A 26,153-nucleotide genomic window follows, 5' to 3' on the forward strand; every position below is an offset into this window, starting at 1 on the left:
AGTGAGAATCTATCTCAAAAAAAAAAACAAAACAAAGAAACCAAAAAAACCTACACAATCAAGAAATGTCTACATTTGGTTTGCTGTTTGTTGTTTTTGTTTTGAGACAGAGTTTTTTTCATTTTGTTGCCCAGGCTGGAGTGCAATGGTGCAATCTCGGCTTACTGCAACCTCCACCTCCTGGGTTCAAGCGATTCTCCTGTCTCAGCCTCCCGAGTAGCTGGGATTACAGGTGCACAACACCACTCCCAGCTAATTTTTGTATTTTTAGTAGAGACAGGATTTCAGCATGTTGGCCAGGCTGGTCTCGAACTCCTGACCTCAGGTGATCCACCACCTCGGACTCCCAAAGTGCCGGGATTACAGGCGTGGCCATCACACCCAGCCGAAATGTCTATATTTGTAATAACTTCCACCATCTAGATTCTTAGAATCAGCACTTTTCTTGGAGAGTGCAGCCTAGATCAGAATGACTGCTCTTAACAATCCCTCCACCCCTCCAGCAGGGTGGTCTCCGCAGCATTTGGTCATGTATCCCCCACACCGTGGGTAACCACAGGAAAGACTGAGCAGGGAGAAGGCATCTGGTACAAACAGAGACAGCTGGGTGCGGGGGGCAGGGCTGCACCTTTCAGGTGGCTGAACCTGTCATGTTCATATTTGGGAGCTGCGTGTGGACAATCTTTCACCCACCACATGAACATGTGAAGCAGAGGATGCTGGTGTAGAGAGGGGTGAATGAGGAAGCAGACACACAGAGAGAAGCAGAATAAAATTCAGAGGGTTTCCGGTTTCCAGGTATCTACTAAAGCCCTGCTGCAGCCCTGTTCCTGCGTCATGTGGGAAACCCCCCTAAGCACCCCCACTGCAAGGGATAGTAAATCTTCACAGCAGCATGGTGAGCTCTTGGTAACCCCATCAGTACCTTTGAGTGATCACGTAGCTGTGAAGCACGTACTGGATTCACAGCAAATATGACACCTGAAGCTTGGCTTAGGTACCGTCCCTTTACCAAAAAAAAAGAAAAAGAAAAAATTTAAATATAGTCTCTGAGTCTTGCAGGAGGGAATCATCTCTTCAAAAAATAGTTTTAAAAAATCTTCAAAAGCATCATTTGGAAGAGTCTAAAGAACTACTCACTTAAAAATTTTTAAAAATTTTAAAAAGAACTAACTGAATTAGGGCAAAGTAAAAACTACTGTTTATTGAGCTTGATGCAGAGAGCTGAGGGCAGCCTCCGGGTAGGTCTTTATATTTTCCCTCTCATTTTACTTATCACACCAACCCTATATGATAGTGTTAGCTGTGTGTTATTGGTAAGAAAACTGAGGCTCAGGAAGGATGATTATGACTCCCAAAGTCACACAGTAGTAACCTGTCAACCTTTCCTTTCATTGATGAGTGTTATGAAGCACAACATCTTATATAATGATGCTCTTTCCTGGGCTATGATTGCCCTGAGTCAAATATATAACTAAGTGCCTGTATATTTCATTCTTGGTGAAACCCTTAAAACATGCTATTGACTTCCACTTTTTGTTGTTGCTCTTCTTCCCCAGTTTAAGGTATCAAAATGTCCAACTTCTTCATTTAGCTTCTTCTCCCTCCAATGGAAACTTCTGCAGAATTGCACATTATCAAAGCCAGATATCATCAACAAAATAATCATTCAACTGCACCTAATTTCAGTTAGATGAAATGAGATTGGTAATGCTTGACTTTTCCTAACAATAATGCCCAAGGGCTTCCTCGGCTCTACGACAAATTGATAGACCAAAAATCATTTCACTCAGTGCTCAGGGGCAGGAACCCAAAGAGAAAAATGCAATCACCTTTTTCACATAGATCCAGAAGAGACCTCAAGCAAGAACTGGAAATGCAGGGTTTGCTAGGATGTCAGAATGGCTGCTGTCAAGTCCAAGTGCATCATGAGCATTATCTGCAGCCTTATTTCCGCTGGCGTGGCAATGCTGGCCAGCAAAATCCTCTCTCAACCCCATTTCCTCCTTGTTCCCTCACCTCTGTTCCTGGCAGCCCTCTTCAACATGAAGCAACTGCTGACACCATGAAGAAGGACAGAAAAGGGCCAATTGCTCCAGGTCCTCAGCTGATGACGCCAAACAAGTTGGGACAAGATCAATGTGCAGCAAGATCAAAGCTCATGGAAACCCTGTGGCCTTACTCACCACCCCAAAAGAGCCTTGCACTCCCATGGAGAAACTTCACCAAGAGAGTCTGCACTGCTGTCTCAAAAACAGAGATCATGAAAACAGATGTCATCACATTCCACACAAGGCAACAGGTATTTTAGCAGGGTTCCCCTGCCAGGTTAATTACTCACAGGAGGGTATGTCTTCTGTTCCCAAAGGCAGAGAGCTATCTCATCTCTAGTGTCTGACTGTTCCAGCATCTACACTGCCTGAGGGCTGGATAGAAATTCTGAATCTCAGGTCCCACCCAGGAATCTGGTTTTTATTTTACTTTGAGGCAGGGTCTCACTCTGTCGCCCAGACTGGAGTGTAGTGGTATGATCTCGGCCTTGACCTCCAGGCCTCAGGTGATCCTCCCACCTCAGTCTCCCAAGTAGCTAGGACTACAGGCATGCACCATCATGCCTGGCTAGAGACAGGATCTCACTATGTTGCCCAGGCTGATCTCGAAGTCCTGGGCTCAAGCAATCCTCCTGCCTCCGTCTCCCGAAGTGCTGGGATTATAGGCGTAAGCCACTGTGCCTGACCTGGAATCTGTTTTTTGATAAGATCCCCAGGTGAAACAACCACACATGAAAGTTTGAGAGGCATTCAGCTACTGCATGCAGGAGGATAAGAATACTATGTGTTAATTGACACATTCTGTTTAGAACCTTTTGCCTTCCCCCAGGCATACATGTATTCAGTGAAAATGCATTCATTTGTCATTCAATAAATATTTATAGTGTGTCTACTAGGTGACTAAGTGTCTGGCACTGTCTAAGGGAGATAAGGGTACCCTGGTGAACCAAGCAGACAAGGGTCCTACCTTGAAATAACTCACATTCTAGCTGGGGAAACAAATAGCAAGCAAGAAAGCAACCAAGCAAATGAAAGAGATCATCACACACCATGAAGAGTGTTACCAGGAAGAGAAAGAGGATGACAGAGGCAGGACTGAGGTTGGAGGAGAACCTTCTAATTGGGAGGGGAGGATCCAGAAAGGCCTCTCACCCAAAGTAACACGTAAGCTGAGACTTGAAAGTGAGAATGAGCTAGCCATTCCAAAAAGTGAGGCAAGAACCTTCTGGGCAAAGGGATGAGCTGGTGCAAAGGCCAAGAGTCAGGAAAGAGATTGGCATGTGAGGAACAGAAAAGAGGCCAGGTGGCCGGAATATAGAGTCCAGGAGTGTGTGAAGCCATCCAAGAAGTGGGAGAGATGGACAAGGCAGGGCCATTTCAGGCCAAGAAAGTCATGCCAAGGAGCTTGGATGTTATTCTAGGTGCTGTGGGAGCCACTGAAAGTGGAGAGTGATACCTTACACACACACACACACACACACGTGTGCACATGTGCTCACTTTCCCCATTGTACAGAGTAGACTGCATAAGAAACAAGACTGGACCCAGGCAGGCTGGCTTGGGGACACAAAGGTGAGTGAGGCTTCTTTGCCTTATCTGCATCCTGACCGTCAAGACGCTTGCTGGGAGAAGCAACAAGGAAATTAACAAAAAATACAGTGTCATTTTAGGTGCCAGTTAATTAGGCAATATCTTTGTTAAATGTAATCAGCATGTACTCTCTGACCAGCAATTTACACATCTATCCCACAAACAAGCTGGCATGTGTGCAAAATGACATATGCTCAAGATTATTCATTACATGGTTGTATAAGCAAAAATTGGAAACAACCTAAATGTTGAGTAACAGGGAACTGCTTAAATAAATTTTGATGTATCCATACAATGAAATACTAGGTAGCCAAAAATAGGAACAATAATACTTTCATATTCAGAGTTTCATATATTTGTGTATATGTAAAATATATGTATATATTATATGTTATATATTGTAATATATATAAAAATGTGCATACATGTATATCTATAAATATGTTAATATATGTATATATACAAATGTGTATATGTATATGCTGTATATGTAAAGATATAAACATAAATTTAATAATGCATATTAACTGATTAAATATAATTAATTTATATTAATATTTATATTGCTTAACATTGATTATATTACTATATTAAATTTATGTAATAAATTTAATACATTTAATATATTTTTAAAATAATATTTAAATTTTAACATATATAAATTTTCAAGCTAATATTGTTGCATGACAAAAGTAAGGTCCATAAGAATGAATGGCATGCTACCAACTGTGTAAAAGGTTTTTAAAATTCCCACACAGGCCAGGCGTAGTGGCTCACACCTGTAATCCCAGCACTTTGGGAGGCCAACACAGACAGATCACCTGAGGTCAAGAGTTTGAGACCAGCCTGGCCAACATAGGGAAACCCCATCTCTACTAAAAAATACAAAAATCAGCTGGGTGTGGTAGCACACACCTATAATCCCAGCTACTCAGGAGGCTGAAGCAGGAGAATCACTTGAACCCAGGAGGTGGAGGTTGCAGTGAGCCAAGATCGCACCATTGCACTCCAGCCTGGGCAACAGAGCGAGGCTCCGTCTCAAAAAATAAAATAAAATTAGATTAAATTAAATTAAATTCCCATACATATACTTGCCAGGATATACCTTGAAAAATATATATTATTTTTAATACTTTCACATTCAGAGTTTCACATATTTGTGTATATGTAAAATATATGCATATATTTTATGTTATATATACATCTATATATTAGTGTATATGTAAAATATATGTATATATTATGTGTTATATATACATATATATATGGCCTTGAATGGGAGACATAAACAACTGGTAATAATGATTGCCTCCTGTCCAAAGACAGGGACTAGGGGACATTCAGTCTTCACTGTGTACTTTTATAGCATTTGAAATTTGTACCACATGAATATATAGCCAATTCAAAATAACTAAATAAAATTTAAATGTTAAATGAATGCCTTAAAATAGGTGCTAGGCAAGATGGGGGCACACGGTGCTGAGACAACAGAAGGGTATGTAGGGTGGGGGGTTTGAGGGACAGGAAGCGGTAACACTTGGGCTGAGTATTGAAGGGCGAACATGGAAGGAGACCTCAAGGGACAAGGAAGTTCCTGACAGAGACCTGGATATGTGCGCCAACAGGGCCCATTCAAGGAAACCCCAGCAGGGTGGGCTCGCTGAAGCCCTTGGGTTCGGGAATGGCCACCAGGACGTGAGGCTGGGCTCACTTCTTCAGGATGTGAGGCTGGGCATGTCACGCCAATCAGCTGGGGCTTTTCCTGAAAGGGGAAACAATGACATGACCAGGTCTCTAGCACTGCCAGATACTCCATACCTGGCAGCAGTGTAGATAGTGGCTAGAGGCAGGGTTGGGTGGGGTGGACTGGAACCTAGTTCAGAAACTACGAAAGGACCTGACTTCTATGGGGAACAGACACAGAGAGTTTCAGATGGCATCAAACAGGTTTAGGAACCGATTCCAGGGCTGGGATGGAATAAAGGACAACTCCAACAGTCTGACCTGGGCTGCCATGATCTATGGCAGAGGAACAGGTACAGCTGATGGAAGAGGAAGAAATGACTCCGGGGGAGGTAGAGTGCTGGGTTCAAATCTCTAGCTGTAGGTCTAGGAGCAAAGTGACTCAGGTCTCTGAATCTCAGTTGCTTCATTTGTGAAATGGAGCTAATATCTATCTTAGAGGATTATTTTAGTCATGAAATGAAATGCTTTATACACAGCACTTACCATGCTGCCTGGCATAAAGTATGTACTTAATAAGAGGCAGCCTTGGACAGTGTAGAAAGTACACTTGGTAGAAATGCCTCTACAACAGAGGAATGCCTCATTCACAAAGGTAGGGATTTTGAGGAAATTTTTAAAAATTAAAGGAGGACGTGTGTGATTCAATTGATCTGAAGTTTCATTTCACTGTGGTCCCTAGACCACACTTTGTAGGGTCCCTAGCCCCTTACTTTGACAGGCCTGTGACCAGTTATGAGTGTGGATCGAGGGCTACAGACCTGTCACCCTCACTGGGCAAGCAATTCAAAGTCCAGGCCTTTGCTAAAAGGACAATTTACCAGGATGAGTCAAAGTAGCTAGTTTCAATTCCAGGCAAACACTCGTATCTATACACTCCCAACAGCCAGATCAGCCTGATAACTGTTTGGGGTTTTTCACTTCCTACGTTCTATGTGTTGAACCTTCAACAGTGACTGTAAAGCAAACCAAGACGACCACCCCACTGTGCACTCGCAGGGGCACCCTGCAAAAGAAGGAGTTAAAAAAAGAAAGAAGAAAGAAGCTCAAAACCTACCCTAAAAACATGAACAAAACCCTATTCTGTCATCACCATTACTAAACTAGGTCTATTATGCCTCTTATCGCTGGTTTTGAAGAGGTAACAGACATGTCTTGTTCATTAAAGTCACAGGGATATTTGAAAAATAAGAACAGAAGAAGTATCCAGAAATGTCTAATTTGTGTCACATCTCTTGAAACCAGAGCCCCCAGACACTTTCATGGCCACGGTCCCAGAGACAGCCAGAAAACAAGGTCATCCTTGTTCCCCAAATTGCCACCCTCCTGCTCTAGGTTTGCTCTGTGCGTCTGAACCCAGGACAGGAACTGCCATCTTTATGGTGGAGAAACGATGTTAACAACATGGTCTTTCAGATATGACCAGTCCTAAGCTCTCCAGTATACGCAGGGCTCATCAGGGATCAGTTTTGTACAAATTGCACTAATAGAATTATACCATAAGATCGTTATAAAATATTTGATATGCAAAGAGCCAATGTAAACAAGGGAGTTATCCACCCAACATACATGTTCCATTAAACAGAAAATAAATATTAGCCAGACTCAATGGCATTCAGTTCAAGGCCAAAGAAACAGGCCACAAAGGGCAGACACTTAATAAAATTAACTGACAATTAAAACTGACAATGTGGGCAGCCTTCTTAGGAATTCTATCAGATGTTGCATCTGAGTCAATAGCCAAATGGCCTGATGAAAATGCCTTTCTATGGAGAAAGAGTTTTACATTCTGTTCATAGCTCTTCGAAGACAGAATTAAAACACACGTATATTTCACCTACCCTGAATCCATACCTATTTTTAACAAATAAAACAGTCTTTCCAAGACTACATAACTTCCGGCTGGTTTCTGGATGTTGTCTCTGTTCCTTCGCAGCTCCTCCCTTCTAATCTGTTCTACTATTCGCTTCATCTGGTTATAAGCTTTGTTCTTGTTATAAGCTTTGTGTTTTTCCTCACCAATAGAAACTTCAGCTTTCAAAGGTGAGCTGCTCATTTTCTTGGAATTGTAAGATCAAGCAACCTTCCTGGGATTGTTTTAGGTTACGTGCAAGAACTGATGATGAACAAAACATGCCCTTCTCTTTCCCCTGAGCATAGGCTGAGAGGCTGCTACTCTGTCCTCAGAGATTGTTCAGACTGCCTGGGAGTTGAGGGGAGCAGGGACCAGATGGTGAGGCACCCTGAACTCATCTCCAGCCCGCGGGTCAACACTGTGCCTTCCGAAACTATTCCTGAAGGCGATTAGGGAGGGCCTTTTCTGATGCAAAGCATCCATGCCTCTGGAGCTACTGCGCCCATCCTCCTAAAAATTTAAAATCTATTACTCCAAATTGGGGCAGAAGACATTTCCCGGGAGGCTGCAGTCAAAAGTTAAAACCCCCTGGTTTTACCAAGTCAGTCTTTACTAACCTATGACGCCTCTGAAAACATTCTAATACATCATCACCCCCATCCAACCACTCCCACCGTCCTTGCCTCCAGCGCAGACGAAATAATTCCAGCCGATGGTAACATCTGCAATCTCACGCTAAACTAACTCACAGCAGAAAGAAACAAACGACCCTAGCAGGGCGCCACAGCTGCTGAAGGGCAGGTCCTCTATCGCACCCAAGAAAACCCGACACACGTGTGCGGCCTTTTATTCAGGCGTTTCTGGGCGCGCACTCGCCTCTCCCAGGCGCGCGCGCGCACAACCCTCCTCCACCCCCCCATCCCCCCCACACACACACACGCTTGGACACTACACACACAGCTGAGGACTAACTTTCCTCTTCTCGCGGAGCACCCTATCCCCTATTATCGGCATCTGATCTTCCTAGTTCGGATCCCCGGAACACACGCCTTCTCCAGCCTGCAATCTACACACGTGGGGAAGCGCGTCCAAGTGGTGCCAGGAGGCAGGAGGGAAGCGCAAAGGTGGGGAAGGCCGGGGACGAGGAAGGAGGGAGCTCTGAGTTGGATCTGGGATCTCAGATCCCCGGGGCAGCGTAGATGCAGGGTAAGCTTCTGGGATGCGGAGAGGGAAAGGCAGGGGGGAAGGAACCCAGAGAAGGTTAAAGGGCGGGGGTGGGACGGAGGATGCGGGGTAGGGGTCGCTCACCTAGGGTTTTGACAGCGATCTGTCTGGTGAGGGGCGGCGGCAGGTTAATGCACACCAAGTCCACGTCCTGATGCAGCAGCACCTCATCAATGCGGCTAGTGTAGAAGGGGACACTCATCTCCTTGGCCAGCTCCTCCGCTTCTTCCTGCGTGCGGCCCCACAGCGCCTTCACCGCGAAGCCCTCGTCTTTCAGCAGCGGGATGATGACACGGGCCGTGAGGCTGGTGCCGAACACGCCCACCCCGGGAAGCATGGCTGCTCAGAGCCGCCTGGTTCTGCTTCTGCTCGGATCTCCAGTCCAACGCGCGCACACACCCACCTCTAGCCAGTCCTGCACCCCGCTCCTGTAGCCAATCTAGCCGCGGTGCGCCAGCCGCCGTGCACCGGGCAAGGCGCCCGGGTGCCCAGAGCGCACCGAGCTGCAGGCGGAGCAAGCTCGGGGCGCCTCAGAACGGTGACTGCGGCAGTGTCCGCCACGCGGGGCTCGCGTCCTTCCCGGAGTCGGCGGCAGGGACCCCTCCAGGGGGCCGGAGGCTTCGAAGCCCCCTGGAGCCCCGGCTCAGGCTGCGCTCCCGCGGCAGCGCCAGTCCGCTGCGTGCGCCCCGCCAAGGCCGCTCCATGGCCGGCTCATCCCCGCGGCCGCGCCGCCGCAGCCCGGGACCGGCTCTCTCCCGCGTCGTTTGCGCAGCCGGCGAATCGCACAGACAAACGTCTACACCCTGCCAGAGCACGGAACCGCTCCGCGGGGGAGTCTCCTTTCTCCCTAGCTCTCCGTTGGGAATGAAATAATCCCGCGGCCGCCAGGAGGCCGGCTAAGGATGCGGCCCGGAGCGCGCCGGACTGGGATCCCGAGCTGCAGCGCGGCAGCGGCGGCCACGACCCGGCGCCAGCCTCCTCATTCTGCTGCCATGTTCGCTCGCCTCGCGGCTCGGGCGGCCTCGGCCCCAGGCCGGCTCAGGCTCCGGGATCCCGCGGGGACGAGGGCGGAGTTGGCGAGTTTGGCTGTCAGCGGCCGGTGTTCCTGCACCGCCCTCGCTGCAGCGCCGCGCGCCATTGGCCGCCGCGCGCCGCCCCCGCCCCCGCCGCCGCCAGCTCCGGGTGCGCGCTGCGCCCGGGCCCCGGGAGCCCAGCCCGGCTCCTCCCCGGCCCCGCCTCGCCCGCCTCGCCCGCCTCCTGCCCCTCCGCTTCTTCCCTTTCTTTGCCCTCACCATCTCCTTCTCTTCCCTGCTTCACTCCAAACCCCGCCCCAAGCAAGCAAATACATCTATCCAGGCAGGGCGCGCCCTAATAGGTTAGTCGCCTGTCCCTTGGAAGAGAGCAGTGGGCGCCTTGGCCTGGGGTAGGTGAGGGGACCCGGCGAGGTGCGAACAGCCGGTAATAATAACCTCGGCTCCCGGAGCGTTTCTTGCGTGCTGAGCATCATACTAACGCCTTTCCAGGTATTGTCCCTTTTAGTCCTCGCAGCAACCTAAGGTTATTGGAAACCCATTTTACCAGTGATGTGAATGAGCCGCAATGAAGGCTAAGGGACTTGCGCAAGGTGACATATATAAGCAACAGGCCTGCGATTGGAATCCAGGCCCCAGAGTCTGGGCACGGAACCGCAGACTTCTACGGTCTCCTTCCAAGCTAGCCTGCTCCAATCGCGCGCCCCCGCTCCGGCCGCGCACGCACGGTTCAGCCGCCTTCTTCCAAGACAGTCCAGTCTTGGCGGGCTCCCATCTGCCTCCCACCTCCCCCGCCCCTAGGCCCATGCCCGCCCCCGCGTAGACGCTGTGGTGTGGACGGCCGCAGCGGGGCAGGGGGTCTCCGAGGCCGCTGCGGCACGTGCGTCTCGTGTCTAGTTTCGAGACGGATATGTCGCCCTGGCCACATGCCACGCCCGCCTCTTGCTTCGGCTCCTGTTGCCGTCGCCACTTACCGCAGCCTTTACTTCTCCCAGCTTGCCCCCACCTCCACCACCCTGCACCCTTCCCAGGCCCTCGAGGGGGCACTGAGGAGGACTGGCCAAGGCTGGCCCCGCACCTCTGGAGCCATGGGGACTCTGCGTCTGTCTGGTTTTCCGCCATATCCTTGGCACCTGGCACACTGCCTTGCCCTGTATGTAGTAGGCGCTCAATAAACATTTGCTAAATAAATGAATGCATATTCATCGAATGCCCGCTTCGCACCCATTTGGTGCCGGGAGAGGGGACTAAAAAGTGAAAGGCACGTCTTCTAGCTGAAGGTCTCTGGAGAGGTCATGGGTCAGGTCATGTTCATCTCCTGTCTTCAGCACTGGGCTCAATGTAGCACATGGTCTGCCGCAACACGAGTGGAAAACGTGATACTTGCAAGAGTTTAAAACAACTTGTAACAACTGGCAGTGAGGCGGGGCACGTGGAGAGAGCAGGATACCAAAAAAGCTGTGTGTGGCAATGCGGGGTGGAGGCTGACCTAGGGCATTAGAAGAAAGGCACAAAGGACACAGTGCTGGGTGGCTGGCAGCAGCCTGGGGAGGACTGAGAGACAAAGAGGGGTGTTGCCCTCAATACTAACAGGCTTCTTTTGAGCAGGGGTTTTGTAAGAACCAAGGCAGGAACGCCTATCTGGGCACAGGGGCAGGCAGTGGTGTCAGACCCAAGGGGCTGGATACATCACAGGCTTGTCACATGTCAGAGATGGCCAGGCTTTCAGGGAGCAGAGGATGTGCAGTAGTGGTCGGAGCACAGCTAGAGCCACTGGCGTTGACTTCTGGCTCTGCCATTTACTAGCTGTGGGACCTTGAGCAAATCACTTCTCTGCGGCATAGTTTCATCTGTAAAATGGGTGGGTAATAATGGTATATACCACAAGGGGTTTTACAGGATCGTATTCACTAATACTTACAAAGTCCTGAGAATAAGGCATGATGCATAGTAAGTTCTATATAAATGTTAAATAAATAAATATAGAGAATGGGTCTGTTACCAATGTCATTTCTTGATGAGAGAGACCATTGTACAGTGAAGCAATATCTAAGTAATAAGGTGGAGTTTTGTTTGTGTTCTTTTAAAAAGAACTCTACCCCTAGCTTGAGTGTGAATAAAAAATGGACCTTCTAAGCCTGCTGTGGTGGCTCACACCTATAATCCCACTGACTGGGGAGGCCTAACCAGGGGTATCGCTTAAGCCGGAAGTTCTAGACCAGCTTGGGCGACGTAGCAAGACCTCATTTCCTAAAAAATTTAAAAATTAGCTGGACATGGTGGTGTGTTGTGTGTCTGTAGTCCCAGCTACTTGGGAGACTGAGGTGGGATTGAGCCCAGGAGTTCAAGGCTGCAGTGGGCCTAGCCTTGATCATGCCACTGCACTCCAGCCTGGGTGACAGAGGGAGACCTTTTCTCTAAAAAAGAAAGAAAAGAGACCTTCTATCTATATAACATCAAAGAAAATGATCACATTTTATTCTCATTAAAATTTATAAATAAACATTATCTCCATTTCATAGAAGGCAAAACTATGTCCTGCTAGCAAGTCCAACTTAAAGGTTTAAAACAGAACACTTCATTTCCAACCTTACTCTCAAGCCATTCCTCCTTCATCAATAAATAAAATCACCAGTTCACCAGTTGGCCAAAAGCCATGGAGTCATCTGGTCCTCATATCCTTTATAGCCAACCATCAGCAAATCCTGTCTGCTCCACTTGCAGAATGCATCCAGAGTCTGCCCACCTCTCCCTGCCATGGTTGGGGAGTCCAAGTCACCATCATCACTATCAGGACCACTGTCCTTACTGGTTTACCTGCTTCCAGTGATGCCCCTCGTAGTCCATAGATCCCATAAAAGATAAGTTGAATCATCACCCGTCATGCTTGGCACCTGCCAGTGAATACCCTTCACACTTCAAATCAACTCCAAAGGCCTCAGCATGCCTGAAAGACTCTACCTGGCCTAACCCATAGGCCTATTGCATACCTCCCCATACCCTGCATTCCAGCACTCTGGCCTCTTTGCTGTGCTCTTTACAGGCTGAGTTTGTTCTTGCCCCAGGGCCTTTGCACTTGCTGTTTCATTTGCCTGACACCCCATTCCCCCCACCCCAACACACACACACATACACACACAAATCCACGGGGCTCTCTGCTCACTTTGCTCAAGCCTCTGCTCAGACTGCCTGGCCTGACCATCTCATCTAAAATGACAACTCTGTCATATTTCATCCCTTTGTCCAGCTTTATTTTTCTTTATACCTCCTGTCACTGCCTCACATTATATTATATGCCTGCCTATCTGTTTATCATTCATTTGCCTTGACAGGTTACAAATTCACTGAGATAAGAAGTTTGGGTGTCTCATTCACTTCTGAATCCCCAACACCTAAAATTGTACCTGGCACCTGCTAAATATTCAGTACCCTTTTGTTGAATGAATGCTTGCACATTCCTCTAACAATCATGTGTTGTTATGAGTTAATATTTATAAAGTCATCAGAACCGTGCCAAGTGCCATGTGCAAGAATGGCGCATGCAATGGAGATGCACAGTGGAGTAGGACAGAGCCCCTGCCCCCAGGTTGCTTACGCCTGGTAGCCCATTGATTGATGACATGAATTGGCCATGGCAACACAACATGACGCACCCATAAGACTGGTCTGCATGGGTTGATTCGAGAGCAGAGGAGGGTTCTGAAATCTGAATGGGAAGACTGTGAAGACATGCACTGAGAGAAGTGGGCTGGGCCCAGGTTTTGAAAGACTTCCTGGAGTTAGCCAGAAGAAAGAGAGGAGAATAGTCTCGACAGAGGAAAGCTATGAACAGGCTAACTCAAGGTGGAAAGGTGTATGCGGAGGCCAGCATGGTGGGGAGAATGAATAATTAGATTGGTGTTTTAGAGCCACTACTCAACTTCCAGTACAGAGGGTGTCTCGTGAGGGGCCACTGGACCCAGCCCTTCAGGGAGCCCACTGCAGTGACCCCAGAGTGAGGGAAAGAGGACTAAGAAAGGTGGCAGTTATGGGAATGAAAATACCAGCACAGAGATATCATAACAAAGAGATGAAGTCTCCTGGGCCTGGCAGCTAATTGGACATGGGAGGAGAGTAAAAAAATGTTGGCGTCATTTCTCAGCTTGAGGCTAGTGGAGAAGCTAGGCGTGCACTTGTGTGCTCACTAGTTAGGCAGGTCTTGCTTCATCCATCCTGGGCATGGGAGGATAACTCTGAGCATGCATCTATTCTGAGGTTCTGATGATAAAGACCTTTGCACACACAGTGCCTGTGCACATGGTCCCCACAGACCAGTCTTATTCTTCAAGTTCTTCATGTGAAACCCTCTTTTTTTAATTAATTAATTTATTTATTTATTTATTTTGAGACGGAATCTCCCTCTGTCACCCAGACTGGAGTGCAGTGGCACGATCTCAGCTCACTGCAAGCTCCACCTCCTGGGTTCACACCATTCTCCTGCCTCAGTCTCCCCAGTAGCTGGGACTACAGACGCCCGCCACCACACCCGGCTAATTTTTTGTATTTTTAGTAGAGATGGGATTTCACCGTGTTAGCCAGAATGGTCTCAATCTCCTGACCTCATGATCCGCCCGCCTCAGCCTCCCAAAGTGCTGGGATTACAGGCGTGAGCCATTGCGCCCGGCTCATGTGAAACCCTCTTAAACCGTGGATCCTGAATCCCAACCTGTAACACAACCTGAGGTTCTGACATTTTAAAACAGTTCTGAAAATAAGCCTAAAATTTTCTTTCCCTCCATCCATGATTTAGCTGCCAGCCTCTACTTTTTGCATTTGTGTGAAGATTTTAGGCCCACTTGAATGTCACTGAAAATAAATGTCCAGCCTGAGCAACATAAAAAGATCCTGTCTTTACAAAAACTTTTTTCAAATTAGCCAGGAATGGTGTGCGTGCCTGTAGCCCCAGCTACTTGAGAGGCTGAGGGAGAAGGACTGCATAATCCCGGGAGTTGAAAGTTGCAGGAGCTATGATTGACTGCACTCCAGCTTGGGAGACAGAGCAAGACCCTGTCTCAAATGATAATAATAGTAATAATAAAATGAAATAAAATAAATGAAATAATTGTATTCCTATCTCTAAGATGATGATAAAATGGAATTTCTTCTCATATTAATTTAGTTTAATGATAATTTAAGGTATTTTTCACTGTAAGAGTCATTTGTACGTATTACAGACATTTTAGAAAATAAGACGAAGTCAGCCTTAATCATTCTATCCTTACACAGCCACTGTAAATAGTTTGGTTTACTTGCTTCCACAATATTGGAAACATGTTACTATTTTAATGAAATAGAAAAGTTTTGCTCTTTAATTAGATTTGTTTATTGTTCTTTATGACACAAAATAGAAACAGGCTTTGATTCTTTTTAGTTGACTGTCCATAAATGCCCAGTGTTCCTATAAATCTTAATATCTGTGGAATGAAATACTTTTGCTTTTTGTGGAATTATAGCTTTGCCAGGTTCAAAAACTTGAATAGTAAAGGTCTATAAACAGTCTAATATTCATAGCACTGAGATATGCTCCAGAACTAGTTTTCATTAGGAGAGTTTTAAAAGCATCCATTCATCATTATACATTCAACTCTTTGTTCTTTTTGTTGTTAATAATAGGTGCCACTTACTAAGTGTTCATTATACATGATGCACTAAGCTAAGCACTTTTCTTTTTTCTGAGAGATGGGATCTCACTATGTTGCCCAGGCTGGTCTCGAACTCCTAGGCTCAAATGATCCTTCCGCTGCAGCCTCACAAAGTGCTGGGATTACAAGCATGAGCCAACAAGCCAGGTCCAATTTGTTTTTAAGCTAAGCACTTTGCATATATTTACATTTAGCTCTTTCAGGAAGATACAATTATCCCCATTATTACAAAAGAAACTGATAGATTTTTTAAAGTTAAGTAATTTTCCTGAGATCATAAAGGCAAGCATTTGAACTAAATCACCTAATTTCAAAATCAGAGTATGTGACCACTGAGCATGCTGCCCTTGAACTTACATTGTGGTACAATAGGGTACCACAGCCCCTATTTTCCCCTGCAAGCACTTGGTCCCTGTAGGGAAGGGAAGCACACTTAATTCCCCTTCTAACACAGGTCAACAGGCTCCCTAAGCAGGGGGTTACTAGAGCTGCCGTCCAGGTCAGGAAAAGCAACACTGTGTTTGTGGTGCGGCTCCTCGGGGACAGAGGCATGGAACGGTATCGGCCACCATAACTCTGCCTTGGACTACCGCAGTAGCCTTCTAACAGGACTCACTGTCACTCTCTTGCCTTCTGCAATCCATAGGTAATCAGAGAGCTTTCAAAAGCATCACTCATGAAACTGACTTGTTTAGAGCCCTCCCCTGCTCCCTGCGCTGCACTGACAATGCCATCTAAACCCCTCAGCATGACCCAGGTGGCTCTGTTCTCTGCACTTCTAGTGCCACCCACTCTTGACCTGATGCCCCTTCTGCCTCAGTCACACTCACCTCCCCTTGGTTCCTTGGTCTTGCCTGGATCTTTCCTGTCTCAGGACACTTGGACTTTCTGTTTTCTCATCTGGGAAGTGCTCTTCCCTCAGCCCTTCATTCTCCTGGCTGGAGAGGCCATTGGGGCTCAATTCACATGTTGCATCCTTCCCACCCTATTGAGGTAGCCATCCTTCCCAAACCCCTGCTGTTGCTCTCCAACACCACCCTGTTTAATTCCATTCACAGCACTTACCACAGTCTGCTTTGAGTTCACTTCCTTGGCCCCTGGCTGGAATGTAAGCCTACTGGGGCAAGGGATATTATTGGTTTATTTACTGCTATATCCCAGGGCCTAAAACAGTACTCGGTACCTCACTAATACATAATAAATACTTGTTGAATGAACAAATTAGCCACAAAGGCGTGGAAACTTTTTTTTTTTTTTTTTTTTTTGAGACTGAATCTGGCTCTGTCGGCCAGGCTGGAGTGCAGTGAGTGGCACGATCTCGGCTCACTGCAACCTCTGCCTCCTGGGCTCAAGCAATTCTCCTGCCTCAGCCTCCCAAGTAGCTGGGATTACTAATTTTTGTATTTTTAATAGAGACAGCATTTTCACCATGTTGGCCAGGCTGGTCTTGAACTCCTGACCTCAGGTAATCTGCCTGCCTCGGCCTCCCAAAGTGCTGGGATTACAGGCGTGAGCCACCGCACCCGGCCATGAAAACATTTTCTAACGTCATGTAATAGCATGACAAAATGCTTATAGCATGACGTTGGGTTTACAATGCCAGTCAGTATTGTATGTATAATATGATCACAACTACATATTTTCGTCTTTGTGTTATGATAAAATATACATATGTATATGATAAAATATAGAAAAGCTACCATCTTAATTATTTTAACTCCACACTGACATTAAGTAATTCACATTTTTGTGCCTACAACTATAAATTTTTAAGAATAAATAGCCTAGAAAATGAAAAGTAATACACCTTTGCCTGCATTTCTGGTTTTTCCATTTTTTTTTCTTACAGTCACAATAAGGAAAAGAAACCATTTAAATGTGTAAGTGAACTAACAGTTCTGGTCAGATGCTTCAGTATCTCTTTCCTCTTCCATTCTGAGTACATGAACTTGTCAAGACCTAAAAGTGTCTAGCTAGTCACTAGTCCTCTGAAATGCCCAAAATAATAGTTGACTCAAGTAGGTTGTACTGCAACACGTTGCTTATCTGTGTCACCCACCAGGCCAAGAGAAGCCTAGACACTCTTTGACTTACCACCAGCCAATCCGTGGCTCTTGGAGAGCGGGAATGCCCTTACGTCAATGCATAGGAGTTTAGGCATCACAGAAGCTTCTGAGCAAAATACAGAACTTTTCTTTTTGGTGTGTGAAGGTCTCAGGGTGCTTGGCCTCTTCATGCACACAGCTTCTCTGGGGTAATGCTGTTCAGTGTACGTTTCTGCTGCCTCTGTCAGCCTATTAAGGTGTGTAGGGCAGATGATATAATTGCGCTATAAATAAACAGACAGCAAGGATGGTGCCCTTTCCAGGCAGATCAATAAGCACATAGGAAAACTATTTAGCGTCCCAAGTCATTAACACGCTGCTTATACACACAGATTTAGTGCACCAGAAAAATAACCTTTATAACAGTCTGGCAGAAAGTAAATAAATACTATTTAAATTTTTAATTTCCAGTTGAGAGAGGAGAATGACATGGCATCTGCAATTCAAATTAAGAGTACTATTTTAGGCCCTTAGTTTCTGGTTTAAAGAGTAGATATATAAAACAATACATGCTCCATTTCAAACATCTCACCTATTTATTAATAGATGCAACATGCAGAATCCAAGATAGATCACTTGACCTGGAAGTATCTAGGCAGTAACACCATACGTAGGCTGTGGCCTTGTAATTATAAGGTCCAAAAGAAAGCCACTCAAAAGGCTGAGAGACACTGGGTTTGTTTTTAGATAGAAGTAACCAGGGCCAAAGTGCAGCCTGGGAGAAGGATGGCAGAGAGAACACATCACACAACTCAGCAAAAAAGGTGTAGAAGGAAACGAAGACTATTCATTTCTTCAACCAGAGATTATAGAAAAAATATTTAACAACTGGTATGCCATGGGCACCGACCAATCAGAGCAAATATGTATATTTCTGGAGCAGAGTCCTGGAGGTTCCTTGCTAGACCAAGCCTCAACACTTTCATTCACTAGATCACAGTAAGGCTTGGGGGATCTTGGGAAGAGGTCAAGGCAGTGGGTGGCAAAGCGGTACTCAAAGCTCAGGGCAGCAGCTGAATATTTCACCAAGCAGCACAATCATACCTGGTACTTGTATACCAGCTGACCAGCAGCCCTACCTTCTTTCCACTTCTGTTCATTTACTGCCTGCTGTGTTTGAGTCCTGGAGATGCTCACTGAGAATACAGAGCTAAAAGCTCCATCCTTAAGCTTTCCCTTAAGGAACTCATGGCTTTGTGCATCAAACAAGCAAACAGATAACTGCAATATAGTGTGTGAGAAGTGCAATCACAGAGGTAAGCTACAGTTCTATGGGAGCCTCCTCTCTGTTTCTCTCTCTCTCTCTCACACACACACACACACACACACACACACACTGCAAACCATTAGCTTTCTTGGTTTCCCAGGATATTATTCAAGTTCTGCTTCTGCAATCCTTCTTTCCTTTCTGATAAGACTAGATTCCTGAGATGTAGACTCTTTCTCTTCCTCTTTTCCAAACAATAAATTTACATTATATTTAGAAACAATAATAGATATTTAGAAAAAAAAATCTTTACCCAACAAAGAATACACATTTTTTATAAACCCACCCAGAACATTTACACACTTGACAATTTATTGGGCCACAAAGGAAATCTCAACAAATTCCAAAGGAATGAGGTCATTAGGTCGTGTTCCTTCACCACAGGGCACTGAAAATAAAAACCAACAGTAGGAACGTATCCCCTCACCTCATAAATTTGACAATTAAAAATATTATTCTAAGCAATTTCCGGATTAGAAAATAAACCCTGATGAAAATGGAAAATATTTAGAAATGAAACACAATAAAAGCACCCATATAAAACCATATGAGGTACAGCTAAAATTGTACCCAAGTAGAAATTTGGAGCTTAAATTCATTTTTTTAGATAACAAAAGAGATTTGAAATTTAAGGAATTAAGCATTCGACTTAATGATCTAGAAAGAAACAATAATAAACACTCTAGAAAGAAAAAACTAGAAGAAAAGAGAAATAAATATAAAAGCATAAAAAGAATCTAAAACCAAGAATATAAATATTATTAATAAACCAAAAGGTTGTTAATAAAAAGACTAATAAGATAGATAAATTTCTGGAAAGACCAATTAGAAAAAAGAGAAAAGGCTAAAACAATATTTGGGAAAAAATACTATAAATAAATCTTTGCCTATAATTTTGAAAACTTTCCTGAAATGGTCAACTTTATAGAAATTATAAAATTGACTCAAAAGGAAATAAAAAATCTTAATATGCCAATAACTATTAAAATAATTGAATGGCTAGTCAAATATCTCTCCTCAAGAAAGGCAGTATGTTCTGACAACTTTACAGGCAGGTTTAACCAAACTTTCAAAGAACAGACAATTTTATTTTAGGCAAGCAGTTCCAGATAATAGAACAAAAGGGGAAAGCTATCTAACTCATTTTTTGAGGTTACTATAGACATAAAAGTATGTATTTTTTAACAAAAACAACAAAACAGCCGGGTGCAGTGGCTCACGCCTGTAATCCCAGCACTTTGGGAGGCCGAGGCGGACGGATCACGAAGTCAGGAGATCGACACCATTCTGGCTAACACGGCGAAACCCCATCTCTACTAATAATACAAAAAATTAGCCAGGTGAGGTGGCAGGTGTCTGTAGTCCCAGCTAATTGGGAGGCTGAGGCAGGAGAATGGCGTGAACCCGGGAGGCCGAGCTTGCAGTGAGCTGAGATCGCGCCACTGCACTCCAGCCTGGGCGACAGAGCGAGACTGTCTGAAAAAGAAAAGAAAAGAAAATTATAAGCCAGTATAATTTATGAATATAAAGAATTCTAAATAAAAACCTTACAAATCTAATTTAGCAGTATATAAAAGTAATCATAACTCAGTGGGGTTTATCCTGTAAAAATATCCATGACTCAACATTAGAAACCTGTATTAAGTTACTTTAAAATATGAAGATATTAAAGGGAGGACAGCCATAAATTGATGGCAATAAAATTCAACACCCATTTATTTAAAAAATAGTAAAACTTTTAGCAAACTTGGAATAGATGGAGATTTTAACTTAATAAAGATTTTTTTTGAACCTGTAATAATGTCATAATAACTGATGAAACTTCAAACACATTTCTACTTAAGCCAGTGTACTCATTATCATTCCTACTACCTGATATCACACTGGAGGTTCTTCCCAATGAAAAGGGACAAGAAAAGAAAAGGCAAAAGAATCACGGACGAAAAGATAATACGGCCATTTTTTTTTTCTTTTTTTTTGGAGACGGAGTTTCACTCTTGTTGCCCAGGCTGGAGTGCAATGACGTGATCTCGGCTCACTGCAACCTCTGCCTCCCGAGTAACTGGGATTACAAGCATGCGCCACCACACCCGGATAATTTTGTATTTTAAGTAGAGACGGGGTTTCTCCATGTTGGCCAGGCTGGTCTCAGCTCCCGACCTCAGGTGATCCACCCACCTTGGCCTCCCAAAGTGCTGGGATTACAGGTGTGAGCCACCGTGCCCAGCCGATATGGCCATTATTTTCAGATTGTCTACTTGAAACCCAAGAGAATCTTCAGGCAAACTATTAGAGGATTCAGCAAAGTTTCTGGATACAAGATCAACACATAAAAATCAATAGCATTCCTTGATACCAATTAGAAAACATAGTAAAGAAAATATTCTCATTCACAATAGCAACAGAAATGATATTGATCCTGAGAATAAGTTAAGCAAATTACATTCAGGGCTTTATAGGGAAAATAGCAAAAGTTGCTGAAAAAGGAAAAAGAAAAGCTGAATACATGAATAAAAAGAAAGATTTAATACTCTTTCCCCAGATGAGTCAATAGTTCAATAAAGGTAATTTGGAAAAAGAAGTACAAGGATGGGAAAAGAGCTGTTTCAATTATCTATTGGTGTATAACAAACCTCCCACAACTTAATGGCTTGAAGCAACCATCATGATTCTGCAGTCTGGAATGGGCTCAGCTTTGCAGTGCTGTTGTGCTTGCAGGCGGTCACTCAGGTGGCCCCATTTAGCTGGGGACCAGTCAGCTGGGTTGCTAAGATGGGGGCGCTCCTCTCTTTGCCTAGGAAGTCTCAGGGCCTGTGGTCTCTTCCTGTGGGTCTCTCCAGCAGCGTAGCCAGACTGCTTACACGCTGGCTCAGGACTCCAAGAATGCAAGGCCCTGCCTAAGGTTTATTTTTTATTTTTATTTATTTATTTATTTATTTATTATTATTATTATTATTATTATTATTATTATTATTTTTTGGACACAGAGTCTCCCTCTGTCCCCCAGGCTGGAGTACAGTGGCATGATCTCGGCTCACTGCAACCTCCGCCTCCTGGGTTCAAGCGATTCTCATCCATCAGCCTCCCTAGTAGTTGGGATTACAGGTGCCTGCCACCACACCCGGCTAATTTTTTTTGTTTTTTCAGTAGAGACAGGGTTTCGCCATGTTGGCCAGGCTGGTCTCAAACTCCTGACTTCAGGTGATCTGCCCCTCTCGGACTCCCAAAGTGCTGGGATTACAGGCATGAGCCACAAGGCCCAGCCCCTTGCCTAAGGTTTAGATCAGGAACTGACATAGTATTATTTCTAGTTCATGCTAAGATTAAAACAAGTCACAAGGCCAACCTAGATTTGAGGGGAAGGGACTACACAAGGGTTTGTATACAGGAGGTGTGTTCATCATTGAATCTGCCACCAGGGGCCTATCACCCACCAAGATTTGTAAAGTTACAGTATAGTGTTTGTAAAGTTACATTGTAGTAAAGTTACATTGTAGTGTTGGTGCAAGACTAGATAAATCAGTCAATGGATCAGCATAGAGACCCCCGAAACATGTCTGCATATGTGGAAACTTGATGAAAGAAGTGTCATTATACATCAGTAAGGAAAGGATAGACTTTTAAAAGTAGGGGTGGGACAAATGATACTTTGTACCTATGATGCATTTCAACTGCTATACTTCTTTGATACTCCTCCCTTTAAGATATGGAGTGTAATTCCCCTCCCATGGACTGTGGGCTAGACTTGGTGACTCACTTCTAATGAACAGGGTAAAATGGAAGGGACAGTGAGTGACTCTAGAAACTGTCATAAAAGGCACTGCAGCTTCCTACTTACTCACATTTTCTCTCTGTCTTGCCTCACTCACTCTGGGGGAAGCCAGCTGCCATGTCATGGGGACTTTCAGGCAACCTTGTGGAGGAACCGAGGCCTTCCACCAACAAGCATCTGAATGTGCCATCTTGGAAGCAGATCTTCCAGCATGGCCTTCAGATGTGTCTTAGTCTGCTCAGGTTGCTATGAAAAAAAAACTACAGGCCGGGTGTGGTGGCTCATGCCTGTAATCCCAGCACTTTGGGAGGCTGAGGCGGGCGGATCACCTGAGGTCAGGAGTTCAAGATCAGCCTGGCCAACATGGCGAAACCCTGTCTCTACTAAAAATACAAAAAATTAGCTGGGTGTGGTGGCAGGCAACTGTAATCCCAGCTACTCAGGAGGCTGAGGCAGGAGAATCGCTTGAACCCAGGAGGCAGAGGTTGCAGTGAGCCGAGATCACGTCATTGCACTCCAGCCTGGGCAAAAAGATGGAGTGAAAAGCCGTCTCAAAAACAAAACAAAACAACAACAACAATAACAACAACAACAAACTGGATGCCTTAAGCAACAAACGTTTGTTTCTCACAGTTCTGGAGACTGGGAAGTCTAAGATCAAGATGCCAGCAGATCTGGTGACTGGTGAGGACCTGTCTCTTGACTGGCTGTGTCCTCACATGGCAGAGAAAGAAAGAGCTCTGGTATCTTCCTCTTTTGGTAAGGGCACTAATCTCATCATGAGGGCTCCATTCTCAGGACCTCATCGAAACCTACTCACCGCCCAAAGACACCACCTCCAAATACCATCACACTGGGGATTAAGGCTTCAACACATGAACTTGGGGGGACACAAGCATTTAGTCCACAGCAAGATGACTGCAACCCTGCCCCACAGCTTAACTGCTGAGCCAGAACCACCCACTAAGTTGTTCCCAGATTCCTGACCCTCAGACACTATGAGATAATAAATGTATATGCTTCTAGGTTGCTAAACTTGAGGATTGTTTGTTATGCAGCAGTAGATAACTAATATAATGCCTTATCCCTAAAACAAAGTAAAATTGGATCACACCTTACACAAAAAACTTTAGAACTTCTTAGAAAATAAAAGGAGAATATCTGTGGTTGTAGAAAATGTTTCTTAAATCAGACACATATCCACATACACGTAGACACACGCAATAAAGAAAAAGACACGATGATCAAGGTTAAAAGATGAATGACAAAGAAGGTGAAGATATTTGCATCCTACAGTACCCAGAACATAAAAAGAATCAATTATTAAGTAAAAGACAAGCAGCCCAATAGAAAAACAAGTAAAATAAATAGATAATCCATGGAAGAGGAAATCTAAATGACCATTAAGCCATCTGTAGTAACAAGAGCAATGCCAATTAAACCAGGGTGAGATTCTATTTCCCATCCATCAGATTGACAAAAATTAACAAATATAAAAATATTGAGGGTTGATCAGGATGTGGGAAAATGGGAATTCTCAGACATTGCTGGTGAGAATACATATTGTTATAGCCATTATGGAAGCAATTTGGCAGTATGTAGTTAAACCTAATATGTACATACTCTGTGAACTGACAAGTCCACTTTTAGCAGTTCCAGAGATTCCATCGAGCATTTCTGGCACAATAGCACAAGAAGACCCATACAAGGTAGTTATTGCTGAATTGACTACAGTAGGGAAATATTGGAAACAACCTAAATGTCCATTTATAAAATGAATAAATAAAATACAGTATATTTAAGGCCAAGTAGAATGGCTCACGCCTGTCATCCCAGAACTTTGGGAGGCCTAGACGGGCGGATGACTTGAAGTCAGGAGTTCAAGACCAGCCTGGCCAACATGATGAAACCCTGTCTCTACTAAAAATACAAAAAAAATAGCTGGGTATGGTGGTGCATTCCTGTAATCCCAACTACTTGGAAGGCCGTGGCAGGAGAATCGCTTGAACCCAGGAGGCAGAGGTTGCAGTGAGCTGAGACCGCACCACTGTACTCCAGCCTGGGCAACAGAGCAAGACTCTGCCTCAAAAAAAGAACAACTTAAAAAAAAAGATAGTATATTTAAACCAATACTATACCAGACTAAAAGAATATACCACAGTTATATGTGTCAACATGCATTGGTCTCAGAAACATAACATTGATTAAAATAAAAATGTGATTACTTTTATATTGATGTTAAAACCACATGCAAGCAATTCTGCATTTTAATGAATACATACGTGTGTGTGCATGTGTGTGTGTGTCTGTTTAAAACAAATTGGAAGAACTCATAGGACTGTGTGCTAAAACTGTATGTAAATTAAACTTCAATACATGGCTTAAAAAATAGACTGGGAAGACTGCAGTGGTTAATTTTATATGTCAAATGTAAAAATGACTGGGCCAGAAAGTGTCCAGATATTTGGTCAAACATTATTGTGGATGTCTGAATACTAGAATAACATTTAATGAGATGAACATTTGAATCCATAGACTGAATTCAGCAGATTGCCTTCACCCTGGGAGAGGTGGAGGTTGGCCTCATCCAGTCTCTTGAAGGCCTGACTAGACCAAAAAACCAGCTCTCCCCTGAGTAAAAGAGAATTTCTCCTCCCTGACTGCCTTCAAACTGGGACATTGGCTTTTTTCCTGCCTTTGGACTCAAACTGAAACATCACCTCTTTCTGGGTGTAGAGCCTGCCACCTTCACATTGGAACTATACCATCAGCTCTCCTTGGTCTCCAGCTTGCCAACTCACCCTGCAGTTCCTGGGACTTTCCCACCTGCATAATCATGTGATATTACATATATTATATATAAAATATACATATAACATTAGTAAATTAGTATATATATTATATATACACATTATAATGCAACATATATACACTATATATACATTAGTATATTGTATATTTGCATCATACAATATCCAGAACATAAAAAGAATCCATTATTAAGTAAAAGATAAGCAGCCCAATAGAAAAACAAATAAAATAAATAAATAGATGATCCATGGAAGAGGAAACCTAAATGACCATTAAGCCATCTTGAGTAACAAGAGCAATGCCAATTAAACCAGGGTGAGATTCTATTTCCCATCCATCAGATTGACAAAAATTAACAAATGTAAAATGTATATATACATTATATATACTAATGTGCAACATATATACATTAGTATATATAAAACCAGAGTAAAAAAATATACTGCAGTTATAGATGTATATGTTAGTAGTATATATGTAGTACATATTAGTAGTATTATATATGTAGTATACATTAGTATATATAATGTATACATGTTGCACATTAGTATAGACAATTACATGTACAATATACATTAGTATATATAATGTATATATGTTATATTTGTTCTATTTGTTTTTTCCCTCTGTGAAACCCTGACCAATCTCAGTGTATGTCCTCTGTACATACACTAAACACCCAGTAGCAGTTCGTTCTTCAGATAAGGAAAGGGGAATGGGAACGGCTACTTAAACTTCAATATTTCATTTCTATTATTTAAAAAGGCTGAAACAAACATAACAAAGTGCTAATGATAATCATTTCTGGGTTGTGGATTGACAGCTGTTGTTATATCATTCTTCATACTTTGCTCTATTTTTGAAATTTCTCCAAAAAGGAATAAACTGCCCTCTATACAAAATTCAGAAAGTAAAGTATAAATTACTTTTACAGAAAGTAAAAATTACTCAAGATTCCACAATTGTTGACATTTTGGCGTATATATTTCTAGACCTTTTCTTTACATATACATAGGGCATACC

At 44.1% G+C, this 26,153-nt stretch overlaps 1 protein-coding gene across 2 annotated transcripts in view; it reads right to left on the bottom strand.

Annotated features, from left to right (window-relative positions):
• Nucleotides 1-9,617, bottom strand: part of GFOD1 (Gfo/Idh/MocA-like oxidoreductase domain containing 1) — a 129,445-nt gene extending 119,828 nt beyond the window's left edge. The window contains exon 1 of one of the 2 annotated variants that reach the window (XM_003823155.5): nucleotides 8,548-9,617. In XM_003823155.5, the coding sequence (XP_003823203.1) occupies nucleotides 8,548-8,800 (253 nt within the window). In that variant the 5' untranslated portion in view covers nucleotides 8,801-9,617. The remainder of the gene's footprint in view (nucleotides 1-8,547) is intronic. The other variant, XM_008976756.5, reaches the window with a different exon arrangement.
• Between the last annotated feature and the right edge of the window lie 16,536 nt (nucleotides 9,618-26,153).

Source organism: Pan paniscus, chromosome 5 (assembly GCF_029289425.2).
Source record: "Pan paniscus chromosome 5, NHGRI_mPanPan1-v2.0_pri, whole genome shotgun sequence".
NCBI classification, from domain to species: Eukaryota; Metazoa; Chordata; class Mammalia; order Primates; family Hominidae; genus Pan; species Pan paniscus.